Source organism: Musa acuminata, chromosome BXJ1-4, assembly GCF_036884655.1.
Source record: "Musa acuminata AAA Group cultivar baxijiao chromosome BXJ1-4, Cavendish_Baxijiao_AAA, whole genome shotgun sequence".
NCBI lineage: Eukaryota > Viridiplantae > Streptophyta > Magnoliopsida > Zingiberales > Musaceae > Musa > Musa acuminata.
This window is the reverse complement of record NC_088330.1, coordinates 25,051,230-25,065,445: the sequence shown is the minus strand read 5'-3', so window position 1 is coordinate 25,065,445 and position 14,216 is coordinate 25,051,230. Positions and strand designations below refer to the sequence as shown.

Below are 14,216 nucleotides of genomic sequence, written 5' to 3'. Positions count from 1 at the left end.
AGGAAATTTTTGTTGGTAATTATATTTTTATTATTTATAATGTCATTCTAAGAACTTCTAATATATTTAGAATGCCCTTTGCCAACGAATATAAACATCTTTAATTTATTAATTAATTTTAACAAATTTTTAAAAACTTTTTTCATTTAATTTTTTTTTTCTTTCACTTTGTTGTTTTTCTTTTTTCTCTTTCTCAAGATTAAAAAAATAAAAAAAATATTTTTATATTTATTAGATCGATTTAACTTTTTTAAGTTTTATTATAATAGCTTCGGAAGTCATCTCATGCATCATATAAATCAATTATATATTATTTTTTTTAATAATTAATTATCTTTAATATTTTAATTTTTATATTTTTAAAAAATTAAAATTTTATACTTATTAAAGTAAAATATTTAATCTTGTTTCCTCGATATAGTTTAGTATATTATTTCATATAGCAAAGTTCGATGGTCTAAAATAAAATAAAATTAAATTAAATATTTTACTTATATATATATAATATTAATATACTTTTTGAAAGTATTGGATCGAAATATTAAAAATAATTAATTACAGAACTAATATGTAATTAGTCCCGAGGATCCTCCATCGTGTTAAATACTTAGTTGATCTTATTCCGTAATGTTGTTGTGCTATATATGTGTCTTGTTGTCTGCCCCACCTGTAGCGTTGTTCTCGTTTTCGCTTGTTGGATCTCGTTCTTACTTGCGGTTCTTTTTGTAGCTTCATTCACTCCAAAGAAGGAAAACCAACAAGCACTTCGTCGACATGAGCTGGTGGTGGGCGGGCGCCATTGGCGCGGCCAGGAAGAAGCTGGAGGATGACTCCTCCTCCACCGTCCCCAAGTACGAGAGCGTGGCCATCGTCATCGGTGCCACGGGTATCGTCGGCACCTCCCTCGTCGACATCCTCCCGCTCGCCGACACCCCCGGCGGCCCCTGGAAGGTCTATGCCGTCTCCCGCCGCCCCCCTAATTCTGCTATTCTCCCCTACTCCTACTCCCCGGCTGACGCCGAGGCCCCTGTTGCCGCCGATACTCTCCGCGTCCAGCACATCCAGTGCGACGTCCTCGACGCCGCCGACGCCGTCGCCAAGCTCTCCCCGCTGACCGACGTCACCCACCTCTTCTACGTCGCCTGGGCCAACCGCCTCACCGAAGCCGAGAACCGCGTCGTCAACTCCGCTATGCTCCGCAACGTCCTCTCCGCCGTCGTCCCTTCGGCGCCCAACCTCTGCCACGTCTGCCTCCAGACCGGCCGCAAGCACTACGTCGGTCCTTTCGAGGCCGTTGGCAAGGCTCTTGCTCATGATCCGCCCTTCCGCGAGGACCTTCCTCGCCTCCCTGTCCCCAACTTCTACTACGATCAGGAAGACATCCTGTTCGACGAATTATCCAAGAAGGAGGGCGCCGTGACCTGGTCGATCCACCGCCCCACGACCATCTTTGGCTTCTCCCCCACCAGCCTCATGAATCTAATCGGCACCCTCTGCGTCTACGCGGCCATCTGCCGGAAGGAAGGAGCGCCCTTGAAGTGGTTCGGCAGCCGGACGACATGGGACGGTTTCAACGACGCGTCAGATGCTGACCTCATCGCCGAGCAGCAGATCTGGGCGGCTGTCGACCCGTACGCCAAGAACGAGGCGTTCAATATCAGCAACGGGGACTTGTTCAAGTGGAAGCATCTGTGGGCGGCTCTTGCGGATCAGTTTGGGTTGGAATCCGTGGGGTACGAGGGGGAAGCGAGCCGATTCAAGCTGGAGGACGCGATGAGGGGGAAGGAGGCGGTATGGGCGGAGATCGTCGCGGAGAATGAGCTGGTGCCGACAAAGCTGGAGGAAGTGGCGAGTTGGTGGTTCGCTGACGTAGTTCTGGGCCTCGAGCTGGCGCACCTCGACAGCATGAACAAAAGCAAGGAGCATGGATTCTTGGGGTTCCGCAACACGGTAGCTTCTTTCAATTCTTGCATCGATAAGATGAAGGCTTTCAAAATCGTTCCTTGATGCCTCTTTTTCATATGGGTCTATCTATGTTATCAACTACGCATATGCTTTCTCGTTATGGTTGGTTACTTGTTATGCTTGTTTTCCTTCTTGCAAAATATCCCTGTCTTCAAGCCAAATTTCCATGGTTTGCTTGCTAAAATGTACTGAAAATTATATGATTATGTGGGAATAAATGTACGATATTGTTTACAGTCTGTGATTTAGGAAGCTTTGTTCACATCTATCAAACTTAGCTTATAATCTATCTCATGCTATATTGCTTTTTTTTTTTTTTTTATCGGTCCAACGTATTTAGTCCTAATGTTCCTCCTTTATTGTCATCTAGGATTGCACACCTCTTATGCAGCATGTTTATTCTATGAACATTATGTGTTGTTCTTTCAGTCAAGTGTTATTTAGGAACAAATGAAAAAGGACACTATTCATTAGGTGTAATAAGCAGAGACATGATCGGAGGAAACAAAAAAAAATAAAAGAATGAGTTACAACAATGTCACAGTTGAATTTACCTACAGAAAGAAATTGTTTTTGTAAAAACAAAACGTTCAGAGATCTATGAGTTGAGCAGTTGTCGGTAAATAGTCGAAGGAAAAGCCTCATGATCGAATGTTTTGCTTTCATGCTGTTTATATATCATGGTCTGCAAAGTAAATATAAAGGAAAGAAAGAGCTCTTACTTAACATATATTGCTCAAGATTTGATTGAAATAGATCTTAAGAGGTAGGGTTATTATGGTACGATGTTTCTTAAGAAGTAGGTTTGCAAGCCTATCACCCAAAATATTTGTCGCGTTATATGTCAGCCCATGTTTTTGGTTCCACATCATGATTTCCTTGTTACTTTCTGGTAAATAAATTTTGTGTCTTTCAGTCTGGACAAGTAATATGTCATATATAAAGAATTAACGTCCATAAAACGAACACCACTCACAGTCAGCAACTACAAAATGACTATTGATAGGGGAAATAATGGCGGCATGATGAGGAAGGCAATAACGCTAACTCGACTCGTGCTGACGTCACCCGCTATCAGGCAACGACTTCCAACCACGCACGCTTGACCGTGGCAGGGCAGAACGATACGACTTCCAACCACGCACGCTTGACCGTGGCAGGGCAGGACGATTACCGACCCTCGCCCATACGATGCCGCACCAAGGCTCCACCCTCCACGCCACGTCCCATCCGGACGGTTGTGACCGGCCACCCCAGCCGTCCCAAGGAGCACCGCACCAGATCCCCGTACATTCGGACCCGAACCAAGCCGCGTCGGCCCCAAGGCCACGTCATACAGTTGTTCCTCGCAACAAATTGGCGCTAGAGGAAGGGCCCCGAATGTCGACCGATCAGCAGACCCACTTTGGCGAACCCGGAGCTATGGGGTCGCGTCCGGTCAAGACCCCAGGGGATCATCCCTCGCGGGAGGAGCTCCGAGACGAACGCCCCGCCACGACTTCGGAGCGATACTGGCGGACCCGGCCTCTGCAACAGCGAGAACCCGCCCCCCGGATGCACACGTCGCTCCCCGAGCCCCCTCTGTCGCCTCGAAACCAAACTGTCACGACCTTAGCTGGTTTTGCCTAAGGCGTGCGGCACCCTTGCGTGTCCGTCCGCAAAGGTCAGCCTCCCCGAAGCCTCCCATTGTCCCTTAGGACCACCAAAAGAGAGAACGGGTTAGAGAGAACGCCTCAAACGGGATCCACAAGCAAACATGTCCGAAAAACACTTCATAGACAATGCAAATTACAAACAGACTTTACAAGCTCTGAACAGTGGCACAACAAAGGGTAAAATGGTCCATTACAGACCGAAAAGCTCTCGCACGTGTCCACATGACACAGCCTTTATTTACAAGCCTAAAGAGGCCACCAACCCAACTAAAGTGGGACTATTAAGCCTTCGGCTGCCCCTCTACATTCTGTACAAGGCATGAACATGCCAAAAGACACGGACATATATAAGCATTACATCAAACACCCTGTTTCAAAGTTTGTCCGTGACATTCTCCCCCACTTATCCCTTCGACGTCCTCGTCGAAGCCTTTGTGAACACTGCAACTCTTCGCCTTTGCTGAGTCTTCAATCTTCTGCTCTAGCTGCAATGCGCCTCCTGGCTCCCAGCTGCTCTCCGCTGCTGTTTTTGAGTAGTCGAACCTTTAATCCGCCATGCTGCTTCAACTCGCCAATGACTCTGACTCTGGTGTGGGGTTGGCGGAGTTGTGTTGATCCTCGTTGATTCCTGCGGATCTCCCAGATGAAGGAAAAGACCATCCTTATTGCGCCAGTCTCTCAGAAATTTCACATGCTGCTTGAACTGGGTGGATGCTTGTTGGAGCTTTAACGAGCATCGTCTCGCAAACTTCTGAAGTTTTGGGTCCTTCCTCGACAAAATCTGCTCATTGACTCTTCTTTCAGTTAGTTGTCACATCCAAGTAGGTTCGCATCACTTCCGCTTTCGATTGGCATTTCGTTGGGAAATGAAGCGGACAATCTACTCTCAGTAGCACTGATCACCGTTGGTGAGGATTTGACAACTATTGTCTTCCATTATCTTCGAAGGGTCTTTGAACTTGTGCAGAGCTCCTCTGCTGGATAGATAAGAGAATTGGGGTACTCGGTTTCGCCCATTCTCTTAAGAGTTGAGAAGGCAAAGGTTACTTGACTTCGCCCGCCTCCTCGAGGTTGTACTTCATGCATCGAGCTGGTTACTGGTCTTCGCCTGCTCTTTGCTCACACTTCTGAAGCACTTGAAGTGTTTGCACTCCTTGCATTGAGTTAGCTACTGTGATTCACCTTCTCAATGCCATCGAACTTCTGGAATGCGGGAAGTTTTCACCCCAACTTGGAGTAATTCTCTGATAGATGAGGTCGCCTCTGGGATTGTACCGTCTTCTCCATCAACCCTGCCGCCTACTCCACTGAGTAGCAAAGGTACAGCACCGCGTACTGCCTGCTTCGTTCCTTGGTCGTGCACTCTTGCATGACCCGAAGTCCTTCACTTACGGCTGTCTTGATGAGAAGCACACTGACACCGGTCTTACGAAGTTCCTCGGCCTCTGCCCTTCAGCCTTGTCTCGGTACTTGGAGATTGCCTCTGCATGCTCCACCTCCTCGGCCCCTTTCACGACCAAGCGCTCTCCCTCCATGAGAGCAAGGGATCAATGACTTGCACGGAAGTCCCGCCTCTGCGGTACCATGGCGCTGCAAAGCCCATGGCCCTACTATCCGTCGCCTCGCATCTGCATCCCTTTTCTTCACGATCAGTAGACATGTCTCCGTGGCACTCCTCTGAGTCCACCTCCATTCTAACTGATGCTTGATTTTGGGTAGCTAAGTCCCTCTGGACTCGTCGTCGCTTCCTCGCCCCTTTCGACCCCCTGCTTCAACACCTCTGTGTTCTCCAAGCAGCTCCTTTTGGTCGATGGAAAGACAGACTGCACTCCCATGCATGGCCTCTGCCATCGCATTGTAGGGTTTGCACCGATTCTGTTCTCCATAGCTTCCTTGGTAGCAACGTTCGCTTACTCGGCCTTGTCCTCTGACTTGCCGGGCTCCCTTAAGCGAATATGAGCTCTGGAGCAGTCCAACTCTCCAGCTGCTTCGATCATACCTCTGCATGATCAAGTCCCTCCCATGGAACTCACTGGTACTTGCATTCGAACTTTTCCCTTGGTGGAACCCAGCCCCCATATGCTGATGACCAAGGTTTTCATCCGATGCAAAATTCGGTGCACGCCCGGAAGACCCGCCTCTGCGGTACCATGGCCTTCACTCCTTGAATCCATAGCCCTTCTTGCCGTCATGTTGTTCACCAAAGCGGAGCTCCCAGTAGCTCCCGATCATACCTCCATATGATCACATCCCTCACGGGACACTGTCGTGTGTATCGCATTGCCACGAACTGTTCCACCACGATCCGCTGCACCATGTCGCCTCCTGGTGACATCTCCATTGCATTCTGATCCTTGTGGAATAAACTCGAATTGTGAACCCTCCATGTGTGGCCTCTGCCAATACATCGCCAGGTCTCTTCCACCTTCGAGTTTGTTCGCTCCTTTGGCAATCGACCTTCATCCACCCACTCTTGGGTCACACCTAGATGAAACACCGCTCTAGGACAGTCCGTCGCCTAGTAGCTCCCGAAGTCCCCCGACTTCGCTGCAATTGGTGCACCATTGTCTGGATCCTGGGCCTCTGCCCCTACCAGCACAATCTCCGCTGCGCACCGCTTCCTTCATAGCAACTCGAATGGCAACACTGTGGCATATTCTTCAAGAGTACCCGCCTCTGCGTCCTCTTGCCCCGTGCTAAGGCCTTCTGAACCCAACTTCGCCTCCGCAAATTGAGTCGCCTTAGTTCCTCCCTCAAATGCTTCTCCGAGATAAGGTGTATGTGCCCCGAAGCTCCCTTCGTCTTTGGCACCATGCAAGATGAGTCTGCTCCGTCAGAATGAAGGACCCATGGAACAACATGATCCTGCTCTTGCCTCTGCAAGTGTTCATGTCCTTGACCCCTGTCTAAGGAAAGCACTGTGCCTCTGCTCCATGTTCCAACTTCTCTGCTGGCCCCCTTCATGCGGCTTGGGTACTTCGCCAAGTTACACCCAAGTTGCTCCGCTCCTCGTTTTCGCATTGAGTCGATGGTGGCCCTCGTGCCCACCATTCCACGGGTCAGCCCCCCCTTGAGTCCGATCTCCACATCGACTCCAAGTGTGCCTTCATTTGTGTTGCTCCCCCACTTGATCTCGCAATGCTTCCACCAATGCCTTCTCTCAAGCGAGATCATGCGACGACTCCTCGCCGCTTGCTCAGTCCATCGAGCTTCGTGGAGTTGTTGTTTATTGAGGTACTCCTCCTCAACATGTGAAGTCCGTCTCACATGATTCTCCCTCTAGAGAGCCGGGACTTATCCCTCCTGGATAACTATCCCATTGGAGCAACATCTCTCTTCGTTTCGGAGACCACCATCCCCCTGGACTACTCCGATCTGCTGAACAAACTGTGCATTGTTCTGCCTCCTGCAAACGCACTTGCTAGATTGCGACTCCCCGTCAATACAGCCCCCACTGCACCCCTCAAGGTCTAGCAACATGCTGAACTCATTGCACACTTCAGCCGCCTACGGACGTATCCTTCACATGCCGAAGAGAAAGTTTCAATGCTCCATGGTGCCGAGTCTCGGCCGCCTTGGGATGGCCACGAACATTCCGTCGTTCGCATACAAGCCCATGCATGAGTACCAAATTCTTCGAGTTAGCAATTCCCCTCACCTCTGTGAGCTTTGCATAACTCTTTTGGTCGTTGAGCAACTCATTCCACCTTGGATGGTCTCATTCTTTCCAAGCGCCTCGCTTGCCTAGAGCACCATCAAGTATAGTTGTCAACGTTGAGCCGTAGCTCAAACTCAGCCATCCCAACCTTTGTGCGCTCCAGATTCTTCCAAGCTTGCCTGTTCTCGTGGTGCCTCTTGCGCGAAGGGTTGGCCATTCCTCTGAATGCCAATCTCGGATGCCCGCTCCTCTGAGCGACTCCTTTCCCTACATCTCCATGCCCGTTTTCCCTCAAACGGTCGCGCGTGTGCTGACTGCCCTCAACGCAGCCCCGCTAGGTCCCCCACGTTTGCATGTCAAGTGTTTCTATGAGTGCTTGTCCCGCTCTGATACCAAATGTCACGACCTTAGCTGGTTTTGCCTAAGGCGTGCGGCACCCTTGCGTGTCCGTCCGCAAAGGTCAGCCTCCCCGAAGCCTCCCATTGTCCCTTAGGACCACCAAAAGAGAGAACGGGTTAGAGAGAACGCCTCAAACGGGATCCACAAGCAAACATGTCCGAAAAACACTTCATAGACAATGCAAATTACAAACAGACTTTACAAGCTCTGAACAGTGGCACAACAAAGGGTAAAATGGTCCATTACAGACCGAAAAGCTCTCGCACGTGTCCACATGACACAGCCTTTATTTACAAGCCTAAAGAGGCCACCAACCCAACTAAAGTGGGACTATTAAGCCTTCGGCTGCCCCTCTACATTCTGTACAAGGCATGAACATGCCAAAAGACACGGACATATATAAGCATTACATCAAACACCCTGTTTCAAAGTTTGTCCGTGACAAAACGGCCCAGCTCGGAGATCGGGAGGCGGAAGGCACGTCGAGTCGCCCGGAGCCGGAGCGGCCGTCCGCGAACCCGACGAACGCCCTGCAAGCCCAGTTGCATCTCTTCAATCAACACGCCTCAACGAAGTGCAACAAGAGATTCGCAGGTCGAAAGGGGAACCCGGAGCGGACGGATACCAAGGGTCCCCGTTCGCACCCGAAATACAAGATCAGACCATCCCACCACACTTTCGACTCCCATCCCTGGACGCCTATGACGGCACCACTGACCCCGCGGATCACGTAGCCGTGTTTCGCGCCCAAATGGCGCTATATGGGACTTCCGACGCCTTGATGTGCAGGGCATTCCCAACGACTTTGAGGGGACCGGCCCGCGCATGGTACGGCGGCCTCAAGGCCGGGACCATCTCTTCCTTTGACTAGCTCGCCCGGGACTTTGAGCTCAACTTCCTCGCCTACGCCCGCCCGAAGCCGTCCATGGCATTGCTCCTCGGGCTCAACCAAAGGGAGGATGAGTCCCTCTCCCACTTCTTGAACCGTTTTACGACACAGATCCGAGGGCTCTCGGACGCTCACCCTTCTCTATTGATGCAGGCATTCATGATAGGCTTGCGGCCCTCCAGGTTCTTCTGGTCCCTAGTAGAGCGACCCCCCACGACGGTACCCGAGATGCTCCAACGTGCGAGCCAGTTTGTCGCCGCGGAAGCATGGATGGCCGGGAGACCCGGGGGACACAAAGGGACCAAGCCAGAGCCGCCCCGGCAGCAGCAACCCGCGGCATCTCGGCGTAGGTTGGACCGATCCGACCCGCCTACTTCGAGGCCCCCTCTCCCAGCCTTGAACTCATCCCGAATGGAAATATTCCTTCACATAAGGGAGAAGGGGCTGCTCAAAGAACCTTACCCGATGAGAAGTCCGCGGGCGTTGGCGGACCAATCAAAGTACTGCCACTTCCACCGGCAACATGGGCACGACACTGAACAGTGTCGGGAGCTAAAGAGACAGATCGAGGAGCTCATCCGTAGGGGGCACCTCAGCCAGTACCTCCGCCCAGACAAGGAACCTTCGCCACGCCCGGAGGGTCCCGTCGAGTGACACATCGACGTAATAACTAGCGGCGCCGCGTCTAGTGGGGATTCCATGACCAGAAAGAAGGCGTACGCCAGAGTTGCCTCAGCCGAAGCTCCCAGACACGCGCCCGGGCCTAACGTCACCTTCCCGGCCAGGACATCCGAACAGGCCGAGCACGACGATGCGCTCGTGATATCAGCCAGAATCGCCAATGCGCAGGTAAGAAGAATTATGGTCGATACCGGGAGCTCGGCCGACATACTCTACTTCGACGCCTTCCAGAAGCTCGGCCTATCCAGAGACAACACGAAGTCGATATCCTCGGCGCTCACCGGATTCACCGGTGATTCAATCTCACCACTAGGTGCGATCACTTTGCCCTTAACCCTAGGAACCCCGCCGAGGTCGAAGACAGTAATGACCACCTTCTTGGTGATCGACCTCCCCGTCGCATACAACGCCATTCTCGGTCGGCCGACCCTCAACAAAATCAGAGCCGTCGTCTCGACCTACTACCAAACTGTGAAGTTCCCGACCCACGCCGGGACCGGAGAGATCACAGGAAGTCCTCGAGAATCCCGGCGTTGCTAACTGACTGCCGTCTCCTTACACAAGAGGGCCAGGATCGAATCGCTGTTGGCGGACCCCCGGGAAACCCAGAAGCCAGCCCCCCATCTCGAGCCGAGGGGGTCCACCATCGCTGTGTCGCTGCTAGAGGATCGGCCGGAGCAGACGGTTAGTATCGGGTCAGAGCTACCCGAGCAAGAACGAGGACAGCTCATCGGCCTCCTACAGGAGAACGCTGATGTCTTCGCCTGGTCGCCCTCTGACATGACAGGCGTCGACCCGGAAGTCGCCCTATATCACCTCAGTATCTCACTTGACGCCCGCCCGGTAAAACAAAAGCTGAGACGGCAGGCCCTAGAGCGGCAGGTAGCCGTGCGAGAAGAAGTAGCTCGACTCTTGGAGGCAGGTTTCATAAAAGAAGCCAAATACCCGCAATGGCTATCCAATGTAGTCCTCGTCAAGAAAGCTAATGGAAGCTGGAGGATGTGCGTTGATTACACCAGTCTCAACAATGCATGCCCGAAGGACTGCTATCCCCTTCCGAAGGTCGACCAGTTGGTCGACGCCACGGCAGGTCACGCCCGCCTCTCGTTTATGGATGCCTTCTCGGGATATAACCAGATCAGAATGGCACCCGAAGATCAAGAGCACACGGCCTTTCTCACCGATCAAGGGGTTTACTTTTACAAGGTCATGCCCTTCGGATTAAAGAACGCCGAGGCAACATACCAGAGAACGGTGAACAAGATGTTCGCCCACCAGATCGGGCGGAACATGGAAGTGTACGTCGACGACATGATCGTGAAAAGCCAAGAGGCCGGAGCCCACCTAGCCGATCTGACCGAGGCATTCACCACGCTTCGCAAGTTTGGCATGCGACTCAACCCGGCAAAGTGCGCCTTCGGCGTCATGTCGGGGAAGTTCCTCGGGTTCATTATACACGAAAGAGGAATTGACGCCAACCCGGAGAAGGTCCAGGCGATCATCAATATGCAATCACATCGGACGATCAAAGACCTGCAGCGCCTCAACGGGAAGCTCGTCGCCATGTCCCGCTTCCTCGCCCGATCAGGTGATCGCTGCCTCCCCTTCTTCAGGGCGCTGAAGAACCCGAAAGGTTTCCAATGGACGACAGAATGCGAGGAAGCCCTCAAGCAAGTGAAACAACACTTGGCCAACCTCCCTCGGCTTGCCTCAGTCTCTCCGGGGGAGAAGCTGAGCATCTACCTGGTAGCCTCCCCGCACGCAGTAAGATCCGTCCTGGTTAAGGAAAACTTCGGTGAGCAGCTCTCGGTCTACTATGTCAGCCACGTCCTCAACGGTCCTGAAGAACGATACCCACCGATCGAGAAGCTAGCGCTCGCGCTCATATTGTCCGCCCGGAAGCTACGCCCCTATTTCCAGGCTCACCCGGTGGAGGTCATTACGGACCAGCCGCTTCGTCAGGTTTTGTCTAAGTTCGATGTTGCAGGACGGCTTCTCAAATGGGCGGTGGAGCTCGGCGAGCATGACATTCAATACGTGCCCAGTACAGCTATCAAAGCCCAGTCCGTGGCCGACTTCATCGTGGAGTTAACCCAGATCGGGGACAAGAGTCTCGGACAGCCCCCCGAGGCCTAGGTCCTGCACGTCGACGGATCAGCCAACTCAAAAGGAGCCGGCGCGGGGCTGGTGTTGCAGGCTCCCGACGAGCGGTCGTTCGAGCGCTCCCTCCGCTTCGGGTTCCGGGCTACCAACAATGAGGCGGAATACGAGGCGCTTCTAGCAGGACTCAGGTTGGCCCTCGAGATGCAGGTGGTCGCCATCCGCGTCCTCACCGACTCCCAGTTAGTCGCCGAGCAACTTAGCGGGGGATACGAGGCCCGCGACCCGACCATGGCGAAATACCTGGCACAGGTAAAGAACCTGACCGCCAAGTTCCTTCATTTTACATTATCTAACGTCCCAAGGGGAGAAAACGAGCGCGCCGACACACTAGCTAAGCTGGCATCAAAACCAGCCCCCGAAGTCAGGCCCCAGGTCGAGGAGCTGCCTGCCCGCGCCATCGAAATCGCAGCCGCAGCCTCGAGTAGCGCGCCTACCACCTGGGTACAAGAACTGCTCCGCTTCAAACGGGACGGGACTCTCCCGCCCGACAAAGCGACAGCTTGGCGCCTACGTCGCACACATGCATGGTACACCGAGGTGGGTGGACGGCTCTACAAGCGGTCCTTCTCGTACCCCCTCCTACGGTGCTTAGAGCCCGACGAAGCTCGGACCGTCCTGGCTGAGGTCCATGAAGGGGTCTGCGGGGAACACATCGGCGGGCGGACCCTGACACATAAAATACTCCGCCAAGGCTACTACTGGCCGACCATGTGTCGGGACGCAAAGACCCACGTGCAACGGTGTAGCTCATGCCAAGAACACGCCCGCACACCCCGGCTGCCCGTAGTCTCGTTAACCCTCATCGACTGCGCGTGGCCGTTCGCGCAATGGGGTTTTGACCTCCTCGGTCCCTTCCCCCTAGCCTCGGGACAGCGGAGATACATCGTCGTAGGCGTAGATTATTTCACAAAATGGGTAGAGGCCGAGCCATTGGCGACAATCACGGAACGACAAATAGAAAAGTTCGTATGGAAGAACTTGGTGACTCGGTTCGGCCTGCCGAACACCATCATCACGGATAATGGGCCCCAGTTCGCTGGTAGGAAGTTTCGGGAGTTCTGCGCGAACTACGGAATCCAACTAAAGTTCAGCTCAGTGGCTCACCCTCAGACAAACGGGCTGACGGAGGTGACTAACCGGTCCATCCTAGACGGGCTCAAACGAAGAGTGTCTGCGGCTCGATCAGCTTGGACGGACGAACTCCCAAGCGTACTATAGGCGCTACGCACCACTCCCAAAACCGCAACTGGAGAGTCCCCTTACAGCCTCGCGTTCGGAACTGAAGCTGTCCTCCCACCCGAGGTAGCCATCGCCACCCTTCGAACACGAAGCTATGACGAGGAAGCCTCAGACGAAGGACTTCGAGCCGCCCTCGATCTACTGGAGGAGCGGCGCGCCGACGCGCACGTAAGAGCCCTCTCTTATAAAAGAGCGGTCGCGAGGGTGTACAACCGAAAGGTACGACCCCGACCCATCAAACTAGGCGACCTAGTCCTACGGAGGACCGAGGTCAGCGATCCGACCCGGGCACGAGGCAAGTTGGCTCCCAGCTGGGAAGGCCCTTACCGGGTGACCGAAGTCATCGGAACCGGTACATTCCGACTCACCACGATGATGGGTCACTCCCTGCCAAGGACTTGAAACACCCAAAATCTCAAAAGGTTCTTTCCGTAAACAAAGACTTGGCCAAAGAACAGAACTGTACCAAGACACAGACAGTCAATTGAGAAGAAGAGAAAGACCATGTTTATTCAAAAAGCGCATTACAAAACAAAGCAAAAAAGTACAGAGGTCTTCATTCCTCGGGGGCATCTGGGCTGTCGTCGAAGGGAACCTCAGCTGGCATGTTGACGCCCAGATCCTCGGGGAAGGAACCAAAGGGATCCTCTACGACCTCCGAGTCAGGATTGCGCGCCTTGAAACGAGCAAGGGCAACCCGATACCCGTACTTGTACGAGACCCGCCCGGTCCGAACAAGGCCGAGCTGGAAGCCCGAGGAACCCTTGTAGTCCTCGATCAGCTTCTTGTCCTTCCTCGGCCTTTGGCGGATCTCGGCATCAAGGGCCTCGGAGGCCCCCCGCGCCTCGGCTCGCGACTCCTCGAGGCGCCGGATCAGTTCGAGAGAGTCCGTCCTCGCCGAGCGAGCCTCGGCCACCGACGCCTTCAAATGCGTCTGGAGCTCCGTATTACGCTCCTCGGACGCCTCCAGCCGCGCCTGGAACTCCACAAGCCGCTCCGCGGACGCCTGGAGCTCAGATCGAAGGCGCGTCACCTCCGCCTCCAAATCCGAGGCGCGCTGCTCGGCCGCCGCGACCGCCTCGGGACCCGCTCCAGCCCGAGCTTCGTCCGCCTGCCTCCGGAGCTCGGCATTGCGGCTGCTCAGGGCGGCGATAACTCATCCCGCGTCACGAACGCGGTCCATCAGCGCGGCGGCATAGTGGTTGCCCTGGGGAAAGGGCGAGGTCAAAACAAAGTCTGTCCAAAAACGTACAAGCAGGAGGACGAAACAACACTTACCCACAACAGCGACTTAGCGGATTTGCTAAGCAAGACCTCGGAGGGCAGGGTGTACAAATCCCGAGCTATGTCAGGATGAAGCCCTCCGCGGACGAATCTGGCCGCACAATCCCCGTCGGCCCACACCCGGCTGCCCCGGGTGAGACCGTCCCACCGGCCCATTAACGGATCGGTGGCCACGCCGCGCAGGAGAGCGCCCACCTCCCGCGCCAAGTAAGGCTCGTCCTCCCTCCCGAGCGGAAGACGGAGAAGCTCACGTATCGAGGGCTGGCGGGGCGCCTCCACCGTC

The 14,216-nt window shown here is 53.5% G+C and overlaps 2 protein-coding genes across 2 annotated transcripts; both read left to right on the top strand.

Annotated features, from left to right (window-relative positions):
- Positions 1–657: 657 nt before the first annotated feature.
- On the top strand, positions 658–2,201 carry LOC135650909 (3-oxo-Delta(4,5)-steroid 5-beta-reductase-like). The gene has a single exon (XM_065170594.1). It carries the CDS (start codon positions 775–777, stop codon positions 2,005–2,007), a length of 1,233 nt encoding a protein of 410 aa, XP_065026666.1. The 5' UTR covers positions 658–774; the 3' UTR covers positions 2,008–2,201.
- A 6,401-nt stretch (positions 2,202–8,602) lies between these two features.
- On the top strand, positions 8,603–9,220 carry LOC135672114 (uncharacterized). The gene has a single exon (XM_065180566.1). It carries the CDS (start codon positions 8,603–8,605, stop codon positions 9,218–9,220), a length of 618 nt encoding a protein of 205 aa, XP_065036638.1.
- The last annotated feature ends 4,996 nt before the right edge of the window (positions 9,221–14,216 follow it).

What these genes read in the sequence shown, in the direction of transcription:
- LOC135650909 (XM_065170594.1), top strand. Translation starts at nt 775, where the DNA reads ATGAGCTGGTGGTGGGCGGGCGCCATTGGCGCGGCCAGGAAGAAGCTG.
- LOC135672114 (XM_065180566.1), top strand. Translation starts at nt 8,603, where the DNA reads ATGGCATTGCTCCTCGGGCTCAACCAAAGGGAGGATGAGTCCCTCTCC.